The following is a 20,391-nucleotide window of genomic DNA, read 5'->3' on the forward strand; positions in this document are numbered from 1 at the left end:
TTTTGAGAGAAATATTGTACTTCTTACTGCACTACTTTTATAACAGCTGTAGTTACTTTTCAGATTAAAATGTTACATTAAATAATCTCTGATAAACTTGTTGAATGTTAAACCAGTAGTTCCCAAACTTTTTGGCTTGTAACCCTTGTGTGTAGTTGTGGCTGCCTGTCATTTAACAGATGTTTGAATTGTTAGCAGTTCCACCAAATGAAAAAATGAAAAGGCCCAGAGAGGTAAAACTGTCCAATATTTCACAAAAAAGCAAAGTTTAGAGAAAAGTCTGAAAAATTAATAAAAATTGGTGTGGCAGAGCTTTATTTTTCACTCTGCTGATATCAGTCACAGTCACAGCAGCCGATTTTCTGCAAAAGCAGTACTTTCACTTTTAACACTTTAAGGAAATTGAGCTGATATTGCTTTTGTACTTTTACCTCAGTAGGATCTTAAATGCAGGAATTTTACTTGTAATGGAGTAATTTTAGATTGTGGTTTTGCCACTTTTACTTAAGTAAAGGATCTGAGTATTTCTCCCACCATGGAGATACTGTAAATCCAGTATAAATGACCATATTTTAGATGCATGGCAGGTCTTCTAACATTTGTTGACAGTTCTTCAAACTTATTGTAATGCATTTTTTGCACTTGTGTCCAAGCTCAGTTTGATTTTTGTTTTAAAAATTGCCTCACACTGTATAATGCTACTTCAATTCTATAATATATATATATATATATATATATATATATATATATATTCTGTATAAGTGTTCACATCATTGACTGTATATAAATATGGACGTCATGACAGCTCTCCAAAAATGAAGCCAAAACATCTGGATCGCCTCCTGGTGGCTGGCTGCAGTATAGGTCATAAGTCCTGCCCCCTCCATGTTAGTGAATGGGACATGAGCCAAACTAAAAAAAATCAAAGTACACATCAAATACATTTTTCTCAAACATGGTTTCTGTCATTTTAGGTAGTTTTAACATGAAGATATTTGTCCAAGTGCTCATTCTTCTTATACGTGTGTTTTTAATTAGTTATTTGACAATATAAAAGGGGTTGTGATGTCATGATTGACAGCTGTGACAGCTACTCTCAAACCTCTGCCAGGCAGCAGGACAGCTGGGGGGTGTGTCTGTGTGTGGTCATCCCGCTGCCCAACTCTACTGCACAGACTCTGGCTCCAAACGTCACACAAGCAAGATGGCAGCTCCTGGAAAGAAGATATTTTAGTTTCACTTTTGGAAAGTGGTAGGAAATGAAGACGCTTCGTCCATATTTATATACCGTCAATGGTTCACATTCTTGATCCTTTTCTTTTTGGTATTAACAAGACAAAGAGTCTACAACAGCACTAGCAGCTGTGTGAGGCTAATTAGGTGGTGCATTGAGTTAAATTCTGACACATGCTAAAATGCTCACAGTTACAATGCTAACATGCTGATGTTCAGTAAATACAAAGTTTACAATGTTCACCATCTTTAGCGTGTTAGTTAACATTGCAATGCTAATTAGCACTAAACGTGTCATTAGTTTAGCAGGTATTTAGTCATAAACCCAAGTACTGGACAAGAATACTTTTTCTTGTCCAATATGTAGTGTTGGCTCTGTCTCTGTCATGTCCCGCCTTTTGTCTATTGTCGACTGTTGTCTACTGTCCTGTCTAACAATAAGAGATAAACTGATAGTCAGGCCAATATTTGAAGACAAATAAATAGAAATGACAATGTTTCTGTTCTTAGTCTCTACCTACGTGTATAGAGGGGCAAAGTCATGTCTGGGCTAGCTTCTGTTCTACTAGCTTCTGTCATTCAAGTTCTCATTCATTTTCTTCATTCTTCATTTCATTTTCTTTCTGAAAAAAAAAATGAAGCATGTTCAAATCGGCATCCACTACAGTACTTTTTTAAAAAAGTTGAAAACTTTGTGACTTTAAGTTAACCAACGGTTACATTGTAACAACAGCTCCCATGAAACTTTACCAGCGTGGTTATACTCATATTATCGTAAATTGAATGTGTCAATATCCATAATTAACCAACACTCTCTTCAAAAAGTCATTTTCCCAACTTTTTAGATCATGTACATCTCTGCTGTTTAAAACTGCTACATCATTCAGTCTTCTCTGTCCTGCTGTTATTACATACATGTCTGAACTAGCCACAACCTCTACTAAACCCTGAAATGCTAGTTTCACTTGGGCTTTCTGTTGCTGAATGGGCCAACTTGACATCCTAGCAGCCGCTCTGCTGCAATTTTCTAGAACCACCAGATGGTCAGTCTGCTGTTGCCTACTGCCCAATTATGCTCTGAATTATTAATATTCTCCAGCATGGAGGTAATTCTGGTGATCACATGGGTCCTGTTACACAAAAAAGTCTTTAAAATAACTCAATGAAAAGTCTTGGAGAGTACACTTTTGTAGAATATCTTGTAAACTCATAAATATGATTGTGATTATGAAATTAAATTAATGTCGCCCGTTCTATTATGAGAACTTAATCCATGTTCATCTGTGGAGCGACTTTTAGTTGCACAGCACTTTCACTTCCCATGATAATAGGGAAACTGCAAGGTTGAAACATTACAGTTTGTCATTGTTTTGTTACATTTTCATCTGATGTAAACCATTTATCTGCCAGACTAAGCAACTATATTTTGGCATTGTGACAAGTGCTTATTTCAGTACATCTTTTGAAGTATTATGAGCCATCACTCCACATTTTGTTATGCTGAAGTGTTTCAATGAGCACTGGAGCCAAAAATCTGCTAGTGACACATGACTGTTTTTAATGTTTGTGTTATCATCACTTACCAGGACAGCACCCAACTGTTCATCTGGCACTTGAAAACATGTCAGGGAGTTTTTACTTCAGTATTCTCAGATTCACAACAGTTGAAACAGGTCCAGAGAGTTACCCAGCAGCTCATCACCACAGTTAAACAATTGGATTGAGCTGCAGCAGTGAAAGTCTTCACAAAGACAGGACATGGTTGAGAAAAGAGAAAAAAAAATTGTTTTTGTGCACGTGTATCATGGTCTTTCATCTCTCTTTCCACACGTTCCATTGGCTGGCTTGGCAGCCCAATGCCAGGTAGGATTTACCAATAAGCTCCTGAATCCCCCCTGAGAAAACCTTTTGTTCTTCTATTTCAGCCTCCATCACTGTGTGGATAGAAACTGAATTCACACAAACACACACATGCCGAACACACGTGTTCTCAGAAACACATGAGCAAAAATGGACATTGTGATTTATACAAACAAAAGTCTGGACACACACACACAGAGACACATAGGTATAAATCTATATAACAGCAGACATATAGACACACAGGCAGCTCAGAGGAAGATGTGTGAGATTCGGTATTTTCTATTCGTTAATTGATGATGAAGCGTAATGGCCTCAGTGTATAGTGGCTGGGTTAGATCTATGTATACTGACGCTGCCTGGACTCACACTATTCTTCATCTGAGTATATCCTGGAGACTCAGACTGCCGATACACATTCCCCATTCAGGCTTCACAAGTTCAAATCCCAGTGCACCATTTATTTACCAGATTCCCTTTCCTTGTCTCGATCATTTTGAGGACCCCCTTGAAAACGAGATGGTGCACCTCAAGGGGTTTGTCCTCTAATTAAATTTTGAAATAAAATAAAGTTGAGTCTCTTTTCTGAAATCATTTTAAAGCACCTATGTGTAGAATTTCTGTGATTGTGATATAATGTGATTTTGAAACCATTCTGACTACATAATGTTTTGCTTGTAGTGAAATGAGATACTCCTGATGAAAAGTGGTGCACTCTACAGTATGTGTTGCTTTAACCCTTTCATGCATAGTGGTCACTACAGTGGACAGCTATTCAAAAGCCGTTTTCTTATATATGCATGGGTTTTAATGGTAGAGTTGCACTTCAGCCAACACAGTGGACTCTAGTGTGTCATCCCATACACTGCCATCCATTGGCCAGCCTTTGTAAGTGCAACACAAATTTCTCAAAACCATAGACTGTAAAAGCTCAAAACCAAGATGGCCGCCTGCCAGCCGGAAATGCTCAGCAGCTCAGGAATATCTTGCCAATCCCTCTATAGTAATAGACCCTTGCAAGTAAATAAAATTTTGTAACATCAAGTAACAACTAAGGAGTAATACAATTGTTAAAATTTCCAAGTATTGATTTTATGTTGGGAGAAAATGACAAATAATCATCTGTCCACTAAGTTGCACAAACTCCTTGAAAAATGCGTGTTTAAAAAAAATGATGTTCAAATATTTTTTTTATGCCTAAAGAGGAATAAAAACAATCCTGACTGAGGTTATCATAATTCATGCATGAAAGGGTTAAACCCGTTAAGTCTGTATCCCTGGGTTAGATCCATGAGGTGCAGTGTGTATTACTGTCTGCCACGCTGTGTTTTTGATTCTACCACTAGAGGGTTCCAAAGTTGGAAATATCTAAAGTTGTACACATAGTGGCTAGAAACAACATATTACATTTATATGCCACTAAATTGTTTTCCCAATTACGTATTACGTACATAGCAAGCATAATCGCTGTCTGGATGATGTTAACAGGCAACTTTTTCTCGAATGAATGAAGTGCTACATGCACTGTATGTATCACGCTGAAGTTGGAGGGAGGAGGTCAGGGTGGACAGCGGATGTCCGCAGGTGTAGGCAACAAAAGCACTTAAGTTAAGGTTGATGAAGGTTGTGGTCTCGCTTAAATGTTAAAAGGTCATTTTCTATATTTTTCTTTTTGTTAACAAATCTCACATGCAAAGCCAAACCAACAATGAATTTATTTACTTATTAATTAGTATTGTGTGTGTCCACTGTGCCGTAGACCTCCGTTGTTGTCCAAAAACTATTATGTTGGGTGACATGCTCCTTACGCCACAAAGAGTATGATCACATTAGTTTGTTTAGAAATAGCTCCAAAGTCTAATTACAGAGATCACGTCCTCAGTCTTCCAAAAGTAGTTCTGTGTGCGGCAGACGCCACTGAGCATGTGCGAGAACATGTTTCCATTTACAGTGCTTCGCTAGCTTGTTGTGAAGTTGTGATGTAGTCACTGCAGACTTTTTTTCTGTATTAAACTAAGACCATGATCTTAACCAAGTGCTGCCAGTTTCTAAATATAACCATTAAAAAGTTTGCTGGAGTTACCTCTAGTGGATATTTGACTGCAAGATATTTTGTAAGGAAAAAAATAACTATGTTGTCACTGAACATTTTACTCATTCGTTCAGTATCAACATTTTGTAACTTAATTAACAACATTTTCTCATTATGTTGAGAGAAAATCTAATGCAGCCAGCATTATGTTTCTAGGAAAATGTATTCACTGTTGCAATTAAGTCGTATATGATTGTAATTTCTAGAGGACAAGGTTGCTAGAGACACACAGTTGTGTAATAGAATGAGAGATATCCCACAAGCATGCAGGGTCTTATAATGTAGCTGTAATGTGATGGGCCAGTAATTTGAGGAAACTACAAATGGGTGACATATTAAACAGGAAAAAAATAGTGCTTCTTGTCACAGGTATTTTAATGATGGTAGTGGAGAGCGCTGTCTAACACGTCGCTCCAAAATCTCCAATTGTAAAAGTAGTCAGTTGGGTTGGGATATGGTGACTGTGAAGGCCATAGCATATTATTTGCATACTCAAACCATTCAGTGAGCCCTCATGCCCTGTATTAAAGGATCTTGTGTTGTGTGTATGTGTGTGTGTGTGTAAGCTGAAATAAAAGAATAAAAAGGTTTTCTTAGGGAGCTTCAGAAGCTGATTCGTACCCGGTGCTGGGATGCAGCTTTGGTCAGCCAATGAAATGTGTGGAAAGAGAGATGAAAAACCACAATGAGACTGAACTGAAACTGTTAAGTTGCGGGCCGTAAAAAACAAGAATGATGAGCTGAAAGATGTTAAAACGCTCTGTTGAGCCGAGGGAAACTGCTGGGTCAGTTGAGAATTCTCAGTGAATTTGTCAATATGAGCGACTACTTTCACATCACAGTCATTATATCCATTGTTACAATACAAAGTTTGATTAGAGCAGCTTTAAAGTCATTGTCAGTGAGTGATCTTTTTTCTCTTTAGAAATAACCAGGCAGTTCTGTCAATTTTAAAACAGTAAAGTGAAAATCATGTTATTTAGTCAAAATACAAACAAAGTTCAAACAAGGTGACTAATCATGTCACCCTGTCATAGAAAAGGCATCCCAACACTGGGTTATTTACTTTTTTAGATCAATAAATGTAATTTAAAAATGAGAGAATGATAAAAGCCCTATTTATGAAGCTCTTCATGGTGCAATCAGAGGTACTGTGTTGACAAGTGGCTAGACATTCTGGGACCATCCATAATTCATCTCCTAATTGTTTTGTGGAGGACAACAGCAGAGGTCCAATGATTTAACTTTTCATTGGCTGAAGACACTAACTTTGGGTGCCATGTATATTCATTCAGTTAGCAGCAAAAGATGTGCACTATTTAATGAAAATGATGTGGACTGACTTGTAATCCATCAGATATCTTGGTTTAAAGGTTACAGCAGTCAGGTATCTGTCTGACGGGTTCAGTGTCTGAAGGACAGATTGTGTGCATGTGTGTGTGTGTTTATGTGCACCTAAGTGTATCTGGGGTATCTACATATCCAACAAAAGGGGTCAGTATTGCGCAAGCTTAGTTGCCACTATATGAATGAGCCTGTTTGTTACAATCACAGAACATCCCTGCCTTGTGCTCCACTATTGCAGATAATCCATTTGTCTGGCATATTTTGAACAACTTTGTGAACATTTTAATGCACAATCAAAAACACACATAGCTTTAGGATATTTGTGAGTTCTCCACATGGCGCAAGGAGGAGGCTAAAGCCTCAGAGATCGCAAGCTTGATTTTACCACAGACATACATATTAAAAGACACTGAGAAAAATAAATGTGCCAAGACTGAAACAAACAACATCACATGCTTTAGAGAAGAGTAGCCTCGCATGGAACAGGAACAAGGAGTACACATTCTAATACACAATATGTGCATGCACAAACACAGACAAACCAAGAATAAACAAATTAAGTGGTGGAGGAGGGATTAAGGCCATTTAAAGTAGACTCACGAAAGCAGTAAAGAGAAATATTACTGGTTACAGGAAAATGTGTGTCTCTGCGTGTGTAAGTGAAGTGAGGGATACACACTCACAAGCAGGACAATGAAATGAAAACAAGAGCTAATGTCTAGAAGTGTAATGTTGTAAATAGAACTCGCTAAAAGCAGCAGCATCCTCAGCTGTGAGACATGTGGTTAGAGTTTAAAGAAAGTGTCACGGCTGGTGCAAGAAGGGCAACAGGGGTACAGGGGAAGGATCCATATGCAGTTGTCTGAGGTAGAGCTTGATGCAGTTCAATGATAACACACAAAATGGAGGTACAAAGGCTTATAGGATGGTGAGGCAGGCAGGGGTCAAAGCAAGAGAAGGCAGTCCAAACAAGCAAACAAATCCAACAAGGAGCAGACAAGAATCAAATCCAATAAACAGGCAAGGTCCAAAACAGGAAGGTAACAAGTCTCCAGTACAACAGAACAGAACACAGATACAGAGGCTTGGGTCAAAACATGAAGCACAGAGCAACTTAATCTGGACCTCAGGTGAACAGCCTGGGGGCTGGATAGGGACCGAGCAGGAAACCTCAGGCAGACGCCCAGATCTGGAGGGTGTCCAGGATGTAGGACCAACAGGGCCCAAAGGCAGAGCAGCTCTGGACAATGACCAGGAGGAAGGACTGAAAGGCCGAGCAGCTCTAGACGACGGCCTGGATGCTGGCGACACAGTTGGAGCCACTCTGGAGGACGGGCAGAATGATGACCAGACTGGAGGCCGGCAACATGGGTGGAACCGCTCTGGAGACCGGTGACATAGGCGGGACCACTCTGGAGGTTAACTAGAAGGCAGGAAAGATGGGCGGAGCTGCTCTGGAGGTCGGCCAGATGGCAGGACAGATGGGGAGAGCCACTCTGGAGGTTGACGACGTAGGCTGAGGTGCTCTAGTGGGCAGTGACAAAGGCCGGGCTGCTCTGGAGGTCAGCAATGAGGCTGGAGGTCAGGACAGGAAGCTGGCACCAGAAGATTTGGCTGCAGGCCAGGGCAGACTGTTGGATAAGCATCCAGCGTCTGCAGTTCAGGACCAGAGGCCAGTGGCTGGAGTGCAGGACTCAAGGCCAGCAGGTAGACTGCGGACCAGAGGCCGGCAGCTGGAGTGCAGGACCGGCGTCAGTGGTAATTAACGGCTGAGGGTCAGGGCAGAATGCAGGGTGGTTGGGCATCAGCGAAGACAACCGACTGATGATCTGTGACGTCTGGCTGTGGGTCGGTGGAAATGGCTGACTGGGGGTCTGATTGGGCGTCGGCAGGGACTGCCAATAGGAGGTCTGGCAGGATGTCAGTGGAGGTGGCTGATTACTGAAGGTCGGGCAGGGCGTTGGCAGGGGTGGTCAACAGCTCAGGAACAGTGCCAACAAATCCAACAAGGAGCAGGCAAGAATCAAAAGCCCAATAAACAGGCAAGATCCAAAACAGGAAGGTAACAGGTCTCAGGTACAACAGATGAACAGAACTTAGATACAGAGGCTTTGGCCAAAACATGAAGCACACAGCAACTTAACAATCTGGCAGAGGACAATGAAAGTGGACTGGTATAAGTAGTGAGTAGCTGATGAGGAAATAAGTTGCAGGTAAGGAGTGGGCATAGTAGGCCAGATAACCGCAGGACTGATGGGAAGTGGGAACAGGTGTGTAGATGGAGAAAGGAGGGAAAGTCTGGGGGCATCTGGTGTACAGCTTGAAGATGGCAGGTCTGGGGAGTTTGAGGAAAGTATATGGCCTTTAGGAAGTAAGCAAGGGCTGGAGACAGAGACAGGGAGCAGTGCAGAGGGCTGGGGATGAGAGAGTGTGGCTGCAGATAGGCATTGAGGAGCAGATTGTGACAAAAAGCCTTTTTAATTGCTTTACCACACACCAGCCACTTGAGAGTGACACAAGAACAAAGCCTTGGGGGATAACAACACCCACAAAGAAAGTTTGACCTTTTCAGAGTTTGATGAAGTTACACAGTTGGTAAAAATAAAGTTAGAATTATAATTTTTCTCTTATAGGATGCCAGAAAAACAGATGCAGCCTGAATTCAAGCCACTGTGGGGATAACATCCATCCTCCAATGGGGCCACAGATCATCTATTGTCATGTTCATGTTAGCACTTGTGTGACAGTAAAAAAAAAACAGCTTGTTGATTCCATTCCTGGGAAGCGCAGTGTTATGATAAGCTTCATTTACTGTGGCGAAATGAAAAGCTGAACTTTGACAGGTTCGATTATGTGATTATGAAAACCATTTCCCGGCACAGTAAAAAGGACATGCTGAAATATTGGAATTTTACCACTGCCACTACAGTCAGTGTAAACATGTCAGACAGTGCTGTCTTCTTTCATTAAAGATATATCAGTTTATTTGTGATTCTTCGGGACGTTTACTTTGCCCTTTACCACATTAAACAGCAGGTGTCTCATGGGGAACCTCCAGCTTTGGTTAAATTACTCAGGTCAAGTGAGCATAAAGTGACATTTTTTTTTTACTATTCTCATTTCCTAATTAAAAAACAAAATCATTTAAAAACGACGTCAGTCAACATCTTGTGTCTCTGTTATGCAGCACTGATAAAGTTGCCTCATTCAAGGTTATCAGTTGATTGAAGCTACAACAGCCCTTCAATGATAAAAATATTTGAAAGTTGAAATGAATGTATTCTTGAGCATGAAAGTTTATTTTTACTTTGGAAAAGTCAGTTTCACAAAGAATCTTAGCTCAATTTTAAGATTAATCAATCTTAATTCAATATATATATATATATACATATATAATTTTGGGGCATTTTATGCCTTTATTAGATAAGAACAGTAGAGAGAGTTGACAGCAAACTACAGCAACAAAGGTGCACTGCTGGCATTGAACCGCGGACATCACGGTTATGTGTCTTAATCAGTAGGATACTGGGGCGCACCAACACATTCCCATTTTTGACCACCAATTATCATGTGACCAAAGTGCCTCTATGACAACCGAGTAAACTCTTTCCACTGAGGAAGGTTCTGATGTGTGGTTGAAAGCTCTGGGAAAAAATTATTTTTTTATGCAAAGTCAAGTTTTTTTCATTTTGTTTTTTTTTCTGTCAAACTAGTCTATTCTTTTGTAAAGACTGAGAAAATTTATGGGCAAATGTTGCACATTTTACACCAGATATTGTAGCTAAAGTAAACAGAATTTCAAAGTAAAATGACATTGTGTGAAATGGTGGTGACAGGCTAAACATCAGAGAAGATATAAGTGCAGAAATGCACGAGAGCAAGAGAACCAGTTTGGCTGGAAATGCAAATGAGTAATGCTCTCCATGCTTTCATTAACTAGTGCAAGGCATGCAATGGCCAGCTGCACCAAGAGTCAAATATGTTTGTACAGTACAGCTCTTGAATATTAGGGATAAGTACTGTTGACAAAAAAAACAGTTAATAGCTTTTGTTGTCCTTTTTGTCACTTAGTCCTTCAGCCTGAATGACAATACAAGGTCATTTATAGTGCATTTCAAAACTATTACAAAAAGATTCATATAAGGATTTTCTGAACTTCCACCTCTGTGATTAGGTCTTGGTTAAGTTTAGACAACTAGAACTACATGGTTAAGCTTAGGGAAAGACCAACTACTGTTGACTGTTGGTAGGAAATCAGACACGTTGCACACTTTTAATTGTTTGAGCAAATGACCAATAAAAGAGACTGAATAGGACAGTCTGTGTTATTGGACTGTGTTTTCTCTCTGATTTGGAATATTTTTTAGTCATACTTTCCCTAAAATTAGGAAAACTAATTGCCAGCAGGGGGGGAAGAAGCACTCAGAACTTTTACTCAGCAATACTACATTGTACAGTAGTCAATTACAAGTAAAAGTCCTGCACACAAATGTTGAAATGTTATCAACAAAATGTACTTTAGGTATCAAAATGGTCCTATAAAATCCTTATTTTCTTAAAAAAAGAAATCTACCAGTGTAGTAAGAATGTTTCAATTGTTATTTAAATTAGTTTGTTTAAAAAAGAAAATGCTATATGAAAAATGACTATAATTTAAAAGGCCAGGTTCTGCTCTGTGAACAATTATAATTTTAGAAAATACTTACAACACTGGCAGACTTTTTTTACTTGAATGACTCAACTACACACTAAAATGACTTGATAAAAGGAATACTTTACAATAATATTTTAGAAACTCATTATATTTTTTGAGGAAAATCTTCAACTATTAATAATAACTATTAATAATTACTGTCAAATAAATTTGATTGAGTAATATTTTCCCCTGAAGTAGCTCAGAATTGTACTTAGGTAAAACTTCTTTGTTATGTTCCATCCCTGAAAGCCAGCAGGGTAAAAAGACTTTGCCCCGGCCTGCTGGAGAGCAGACAGACCTGCTGGAGGATGTCAGATGGGTCTTCCACAGAAATCTAACGAGGATTAGAAATAGTGAACTGTGGTGGGCTTTTCATCCAGCCAGACTGATCCGTCTTGTCAACACAGACGATGTGAAAAAGGAGTAATCTGGCCCAGAGCAGGACGGTCACAGCTGAGCGGCTCCTGTCAGAAAGGTGCCAGCCTACCTGAGTCACACACACACACAACAACACACACACCCACAATGAATGGCTCTTAGCAGTGTCACAGCACCGGCCTCTCCCTTCCATTGACCTCCATTCTCCAATTACCATTTTAGGAATGTGCCAATTCTGTTGTGCAACACACTCCTCAGTGTTTGATTTAGCTAATCGTTTATGGACTCTGGAATGCTGGTGGTTCCTTATCATAGTGTGTTTCCTTAATGCTAGCGGCTCTGAATAAGTGTTTGCTATTTGAACAACTTGTGTTGGAGACAAACAAACATAACACATCTGTTTGTGTCTCGTGTGTGCAGACAGGCACGCGAATCAACTGCTTACAAAAGAGAATTATCATCAATCCATCCTGCTGCTTTGTTGTCGGCTGTCTAATTTGCCATTCTCTAGGTGTGTTTATCCCTGGTGGCCCTATCTGTCACATTCAGAGGCCTCAAGCAAATAAGCTGCCACACAGTCAAACAAAAGCTATTAGCTATTGTGTTAGGGCCGCTGATTGATTTCATTATCCTTAATATGAATGTGACAAACACTGTTTTTGTAGATTTAATATGAGAAAACAAGAGAGTGGAAGTGAAGGAATATGGGGTTTTTGTTTGTATGTCTCGGGGCCATAGCACTTGAGTCTGGTATTTATACAATACTTGTCGTGGACTTTTCCATCTCTCATATTTTGAATAATTTTGGTCTCAGACACTATTAGATGTTGATTTTTTTCCTCCGTATTAAAACAATTACAAATACATTTTTCTCCTTGTGAATCTTCTATATATTGATCAGAATATTGATCAGAAATATATAGTTTAAAGTTAAGGAATGAAGTACAGAGCTGAGGTCAATCTACTTCGGTGTTTCCTGAAGAAGCTCATCAAGCATTAGTATCATGTATTGAACCGAATTTACTTGTCTTAACTTATCCAAGTCCTCTTTTTGACCAAATCTGACTCAAACTCAACTCTTTGCCAATGTCTTATCAGCCCGTGACCTCCTGCGTACGCTGTTAGGTTTACAACTGAATGTTAAGTGTTTGGAACGAGGGTCAGTATCTCCAATTCTGAAGCCAGGACTGTGCCCTCCAGCTTAGGAGTAAATGAAGGGATCTCAGGGCCTGGCTCATGAGTGAAGTCAGATTTACTGTGTTCATTTGTGTTGTAGCCCACAGATCTGAGTGTGTTTATGAATGATCAAAACAGCCACACTTGAAGGTAGGGTAAAAGTCTGCTTTAATACAGAGGTGTGAAACACAATAATTATTTAGATTTTGGGATAAAGGCACACACTTTCACTCAGTGTCTCCTTGAAGGCATTCATTGCACACACAGAAATTGACGGAAATTGTTCAAACCCTGCATACTTTCTCACCTCCACACACCTGGCCAAACATGGTATGAAGTGGGGATGAATGTCAGACTGTCAGTTTCAGAAGGTTACGTAAAGAGTTTGGATGTTCCCACCCTCAATTCCAATGTTGGGAAAGGTGTCAGGGGAGGGGATTTCAGACACTGCTCAACCATCTGACAAGCAATTTGTCTGAAGTAGACTGACTGTGCAGAGAGACCGCCCCTCACTAAACACCTATAGCAGTCTACATGTCAAGTCTCATGTTTTACCTGTAAGACTCTGACTTTGATATGTTTGTTCATCATCCTCATTTCCACACAGTCAGAGAAACACAAAGTGTGCGTCCTGGTCATGGTTTAGTATTGAAATCCTAGCACACCACAGGGCGTCTCTCCCTGCGTGACACCGTCAGTTGAAGAGTCAGCCACACTGGATGGCAGCAGTGGAGGTTGTAGCAGCGTCTGGTTCAAAAATAGTTTAGGCAAATTTACTAAAATTCAGCACCTAAGCTGAGACCATAGGAGCAAACAAGAATGCAAAGCAGTGAATTGTGTTGTTCATTGATGTTCAGTGGGCAATGCTAGAGCCTACACAGGTAGCTGACATGGCTACATCAAAGGCTGCTCTGTAGCTGAAGTGCACCTCCTCAAGTTTTCCACAGGTGTCCAGTGCCAGTGGAAATTTTTAATACAACATCAAGAAAGTTGAACAAAGGTTTGAATGGAAATAGATTAACCACAAACCTTCTGCTGGATGAAAAAAGCAAGAATATACTCATAATCACTTTGGATTGCGTGGCAGTAACTCTTCATTGTCGTTCTACATCACAAATAGAATGAATGAGTGGGGTATATCATTTACACTTTTTTTTACTATATTTATGGCCTGATAATGTACAACACATCCATTTGGCCTTGCAATGGCTCGCTCAGTGTGTGAAATGAAAAAAATCGATTCCTACACTAGAGACACTTCCGGCTAGACAGTCACACACCGTGACACTGAAGTTTAATTCCACCTTGAGGGCAAGCTTTTGTTGCCCAATCAATGCACACTCCAAAGCTCACCTGTGGTCACAAAGCTTTGGGTAGTGACTGACAAAATTCAACTGTAGAGACAAACATGTGATTTTCTTTTTTTTTGAATGTCTCGCCTCACCCTTAAAAACCGGCTGATGAATTCAGATATTTGAACTGCTGCTTCTTCGAATTTAAGGGAACCATTTGAAGTGCTTTAGGCATTTGATCAAGATACCGCATGGACACCTTCCTGTGGAGGTATTCTGTGGATGTTGAGTGGGAGAAAACACGTAGAAAACACGTAGGAGGCATCATACAGTATATCTTGGGAATGCCTCGGGATAACGCCAACAAGAAGAGGAGGATGTAGCTTGGGAGAAGACATCTTTTAAAAACTTTTTTTAGCCAGTTGCCATCATGGCCCGGATTCAGATGAGTGCTGTGAAATGGATGGATGAATTCGTTGATCATTGGTGTTTCTGCTTATTATATACTTCCAGTCATTTTCCATTGTGAGGAAGTAGAGCTATCATGAGTTGCAAGAATGCGAGCCCTTGTATAACCTTGAGAAGAGCAGTTCAACAAGATGGTTTAAACTACAAAGGCTGCCGATCTCAAAGGAGATTCACACAAAGGAGAGGTGTTCTAATGATTAACCTACTCTATCCAATGCACACAAACATACTGTTTAAGTGGAAAATATCTTTGTGGGCTCAAGTGTGTTTTTTTGTAGAGGGCCATCTCAGGTTGAACTCCCTGCTGACAGCTATGAATAAGTTCTGTGTATTTGTTTCACATTGCTGCAAAAGAACATCAAACACTTCAGTTTCTCAGTATCAAGTTTCTGAAGACAAATTAAATCAGGCATGCGTTTGACCTGAGGAAGGGATATACTTTGCTCTGGGCAGTACTTAATATCTTGAGAACTGTTAACGTCTAAACATAGAAAAATCGGAAAAGGTTCAAGCTATATAGATCAGTGCAGCTGCAGTTTTCTGCTCACTGATCCACTGTGGATTCACCTCAGGTCAATGTTGTTTTCTGACTTTTATTTCAAGGCGTCTTGTTTCAGATGTGGCTCTGCATTCAAATGAATGTGTCGTATTACAAAATGGAAGACAACTGATATGAGATATGTTTTACTCAAACATCACTGAAAGAGTGGGGTGATAAATTCAGGCGTTATGTTTCTGATGCTTAAATAAAAAACATTTTTGGAAAGAGGATGTTGTCATTTAAAGGTCTAGGTTTCAGACTTTGATTTTATTGATACACGTATCATGTTATCTGTGAGTGATAGGCAGCATGTTTACTTATTTAGTAATTAAAGTGATTATTTAATGTTACAACCTTGGAACACCCTGTGCCTTGTAAATTACCTCAGCAGCTCCCAAAGTGAGATGTGGGGACCACCAGGGGTCTTAAAGGGGATATATCATGCACATTTCCAAGTCTATATTCATAATCTGGGGCTCTGCTGGAATACCTCTGCATGATTTACAGTTAAAAAAAAACCTCCTTATCTATATTATACTGACCCTTTATGCAGCACCTCAGTTCAGTCTCTGTCTGAAACAGGCCGTTTTAGTTCCTGTCTCTTTAAGGCCCGCCTCCCGAGGAGCCCTCTCTTTTCTGATTGGCCAGCTTCCAGAAGCTTCCAAGGTTCCTGAGGCTACGTAAACAGTAGTAGGATTTCACTTCTAGTTTTCATTCTTTACTTGAAATGGAAACTTCTCAAATACATTTTTCAACATGTTGTAGCCTGAATGTGATCCGAAATATGTGGACAACATGAAAAAGATATGAGGAGCATCCGCACACTGAATCAGAACTCCCTTTACTTTATTTGCGGTTTTTACCTCAGGCAAAAACCCACAGGAAGAAAATGAGGCATATATATAGTCAAATCACATCACAATCATCTAAACACATTCACATGTGTCAAGACACCATCATCATAAGAAGAATAAAAACATTGATATGAACAGTCATGTAAGAATGATAGAAGGTCTTGATGCAAATTGTATGTAATTTTCAGTCATTAAGTCACAAAAAACACGACCCATGGAACAACCTTATCAACAAAGGCTATGAAGTAGATGGTTGTTTGTGAGCATGTGTGAACAATGTGATGTCATCATGAGGAGGAAGTAGAGGTAACACTGGAAACTAAGTGTTCAGAGCATGAATGTATTAAGAAAATTGGATACAGCGCCACTGCGCAGGCTTGCTGCCAATTTTTCACAGTGGCTACTCAGTATTGGAGCGAAAAGTGAAAAGCCCAAAAAGCCCAAAAAGCATTTTCCCAGAAGACAACCATTATAAAAGAGACGTGTGTAAAATTGTTGACAAGACACCTTGAACTCCAAATAAGTTAAATTATTACTCTTTGTATTATGAATTTTTAATCCATGAAGGTTTTATACTTGTAAAACTTTCCTCGAGTCTAGAAAAGCAATTTTAAAATCTGTGACGTCATCACAATGTAAAGTCAACACTACTGTACATATTCATGTGCCAGGCAAGCAATTTTCATTCAACTGAATATGTGCCATGTTTGAATCCAGTATCCAGTTCTTATAATACATCCTTGGTTCAGAGAAGGCTGGAGCCAACTGCAGGGAGCACTTTACATATATTCACCTCAAGTTTTGCAACTTTGACAATGTTTGACATAGACATCAGACATCATAACAGCTAAAAAATAACAGAATATCCCAAAAAGTATGATATGTCCCCTTTAAAAGTACCCTGTGGAGTTTTTGACCACTAGTGACACTATTGAGCAATGTTGTTAAGGAGATTTTTGAGGCTGATACTGATATTTGGGTGTTTTTATGACTAATATTTTATTGATTTTGCCTTTTATAAAGACACAAAAAACATATTCACAGAAGCAAAAGAAGTAAATTAAAGTCTTTAAAAAATCGGATAATGATATATTGGCTAAATTAAAATCATTTTTGTGCCATAAAAGAATAAATAAATAAAAAAAAATTGCTTATTTTTTTCCCTTTATAAAGAATTGTGACACTGATATATACTGAACAGGGCATTTTACAATTAAAAAATAAACTTCTCAATAAAAAACTATTCAATAGTTTAAAACTATTCTAACTATTTAACAGTCTAGCTCTACTATGTATGCATGTCTGTATCTATGTTTGCATCTTATCTTATTGTCTTTAAATGAACATGTTTAGGGTGCAGAAGAGGTACAGTATGGGCCGTCCACAGTGGGTTTCATTTGACAATAATTCATATAATATAACTTATAATGAATTTAGTGCTTGTATGGGGACTTTTTGTTTGTTTGTTTGTTTTTAAATCAAAAACAATGATTAACGCTAAGACAATAGTCCAGACATTGTCATATAAATAGCTTACAACCATTCGCTCTAAAAAAGAAGGCTTTAAATAGTTAATCATCAACATCCCAGGATGTTGTGGAGGAACAATCCACCTGAACTCAGGTAAGTTACCTGAAATGTACTATGAATAGTTACTTTTGCCTTATGTTCACCTTTTATCTATAGGTATAAAATGTCAAAACATTTCCATGACTCTAAAATGTGAGGAAATGTGTTTTTGACAGTCTTTAAACAGTCCAATGAGCGTCATTCATCCAGGTCCGACTGACACTGCTTCAGATGGGAGGGTCGATAAGTCCCGCCTCACAGTGTGTATCTGACTGGAGACTTGAGGCTATAAAATGAAGGAACTTACTGTAACCGGGACGCATTCTGTAGCTGGAGTTCCCTTTGTGAACTCCCACACAGAAACTAAAGTCAGCCCAATGCTTTAATCACTACTCACATAGAGAGATATCGACGTCGGTTTCCTCTCACTTCCAAGCTCAAACATTTCATCAAGTCGCCGGCCGGGTAACGCTGCAGACAGCAGAGCCATGGCAGGGGACGGGTCCGACCAGCGGGCGCTGCAGTATGAACAAACTCTGGTAAGTTTGACCTGTTTGTTGCCACGCTGAACTTTGTTCACTGGTCACACAGTACGTACAGTCCTCTGGCGGGCAGTAGCAAACCAGACTCCACTCACAAACCTCTCAATTTAACGCTGCCTGTGTTGCTGACGGGACGTTCACAGCTGGTATTAGCTACATGATAGCCAGCAGTGTGAACAAATAGTTGTGAAAAGTTGTAATTTCATTGAAATGAATGTGGTTTGGTGTAATGTGTGTATGCCGAATTAAACAGCGTGTCTGTGTGATTCTGGATATTTCTACTGGAGTGTGTGTACTGGCTGGTAATCACTGCTCAACTTTAAATAGTCAGATTTTAAAGGAAGTTCGACCTCCTGTGAAAGTGTACGAGGTTTGTGGTATCTGAAGCCGCTAATTGGGCATTTGTAAACTTGTGAGGTGACATAAGTAAACATCTAAACTGTGTAACACCACATGTTGACTTTCTATACAGCCTGCTATGCTGCTAGCTTAACAGTGCAGATAGTAAAGGCTAAACATCTGGATTTGGCATTTCCTGCACAGGTCTTATGTATGTATAGATTTTGTCCAAACTCCATTGTAAAAAAAACAACAACAAAAAAAAAAAACACTGTCAAAGAGACATTTTAGAACATGACTTCAGATTTCTTGTGAATTTTAAAAATGCACTGATAATTTCTGCATACAAGTCAGTTCATAAAGCAGATATTTATCCGCCTGTTCTACACACAATCTTGGTTGTTGAAAGTTGAAATTTTATGAAATTGAGTACTGCTTGCTGTTTTGTATATTAGCCAAACCAGGGCTGGGCAATATATCAGTATTCTAATGATATTATGATATGAAACTAGATATCTTCTTAGAATTGGGATGTTGTAATATGGTGATATGACATAAGTGTTGTCTTCTCATGGTTGTAAAGGCTGCATTACAGTAAAGTAATTCTCTGAACTTGCCAGACTGTTCTAGCTGTTCTATCATTGGACTTTACCCACTTAGTCATTATATCCACATTACTGATAATTATTTATTAAAAATCCCATTGTGTAAATATTTTGTGAAAGCACCATCCCTACAATATTGTCACAATATCGATATCGAGGTTTGATTTTGCCCTAAGCTGGACTGACATCAGGATCCTACTGAGTGGTGAAAGGCCAGAAGTCATGTTCTGCACAATGTGTATGTTTGCATACAAGCACATTATGTCTCCTTTGACAGATATTTGGACAGAATTATCCTTAATGATCTGTCCAGAACCAAGATTTAGCAAATATTTTGCCTTTCTGCCTCTGTAAATGAAATACCTATATATGCAAGAGCAGCATGTTCGCCTCACACAAACACTACAGCAGTAGTGGGGTCACTGTACGTGTCAGGATCTCACTGTGTGTAGGCTGCGATGATATCAGCCACTACCATCCAACAGTAGATCAATTCATTGTTGTTCAACAGCTTGGTTGCTGAGAAAAGCTGCTGCGTACATGTCTGAGCGTAACGTGTTGTAAGATGTGACTGACAGGTGTGCAGGTGCCTAAAGCTACGCCAGCCTTCCACCGCATGTGTGAACAGTGATAGCTTATGAGGTTATAAATTACTTACTGTAGGCCTCACAACCATTACCTAAGGCTGTTTCCTTTTTAGCTTACATAATGAGCAGAGATTCATAGACGGTCTGGTTTAGAAGATGAATCAGTGAGTGAATGGTTTGATATTAGATGTTTTTTTGTACAGCAGGGGGCTCTCAAACATTTTCATGTCACGGGTCCTCAAACAGATACAGATCAGGGCTCATTGTCCTTGGGATCTCTGTAAGGACTTGTAAATTAATATTTAGCAATGAATTGTGTGAGTTGGGAGATAACAGTGTTGCAGAAGAAACCAATGATTGCACACTGTGGTGAATTTTGATTCAGTGAAGTGAAACTATTCATTGTTTTGTTACTTCTGGAGGACTGTCTGAGGGTCCTATGTCGGGCTTTGCTGCATGCCCCTTCAGAATAAGAGAGGGCAGGGTTTGAACTGAGAGTCCATTTACTCTGTGCGTGTGTGTGTGTAAATGTCTAGTTGAACTTTTTCTGACAAAAACCTCTGTCAAGCCTAAAGAATCTGCTATTTGAAGAGACTAGTTTTATAGGCCAACTGGACCCATTCAGTGGCAGCGAGGCTTTAAATTAAGAAGAGCCACAACTGTAACACTTCTTTGGGCCTCTGTTTCCTTTTTCTTGAAAAAGTTTCTTTGTAAAGTGCACCCCCACCCACCCTCACACCCCCACCTCCTCCCCTCCACCCCTCCTCTCTGTGTGCTGTTAATCTGCGCAAGTGTGTTTGTGTGAGAGATTA

The 20,391-nt window shown here is 39.5% G+C and overlaps 1 protein-coding gene across 3 annotated transcripts in view; it reads left to right on the forward strand.

The window, feature by feature from the left end:
• Positions 1 to 17,785: 17,785 nt before the first annotated feature.
• LOC121898897 (chloride channel protein 2-like) overlaps positions 17,786 to 20,391 on the forward strand; it is a 163,019-nt gene continuing 160,413 nt past the window's right edge. For all 3 annotated transcript variants that reach the window (XM_042414406.1, XM_042414402.1, XM_042414403.1), the window contains exon 1: positions 17,786 to 18,045. In XM_042414406.1, the coding sequence (XP_042270340.1) occupies positions 17,995 to 18,045 (51 nt within the window). In that variant the 5' untranslated portion in view covers positions 17,786 to 17,994. The remainder of the gene's footprint in view (positions 18,046 to 20,391) is intronic.

This window comes from Thunnus maccoyii, chromosome 6 (genome assembly GCF_910596095.1).
Source record: "Thunnus maccoyii chromosome 6, fThuMac1.1, whole genome shotgun sequence".
In the NCBI taxonomy this organism is placed as follows: domain Eukaryota; kingdom Metazoa; phylum Chordata; class Actinopteri; order Scombriformes; family Scombridae; genus Thunnus; species Thunnus maccoyii.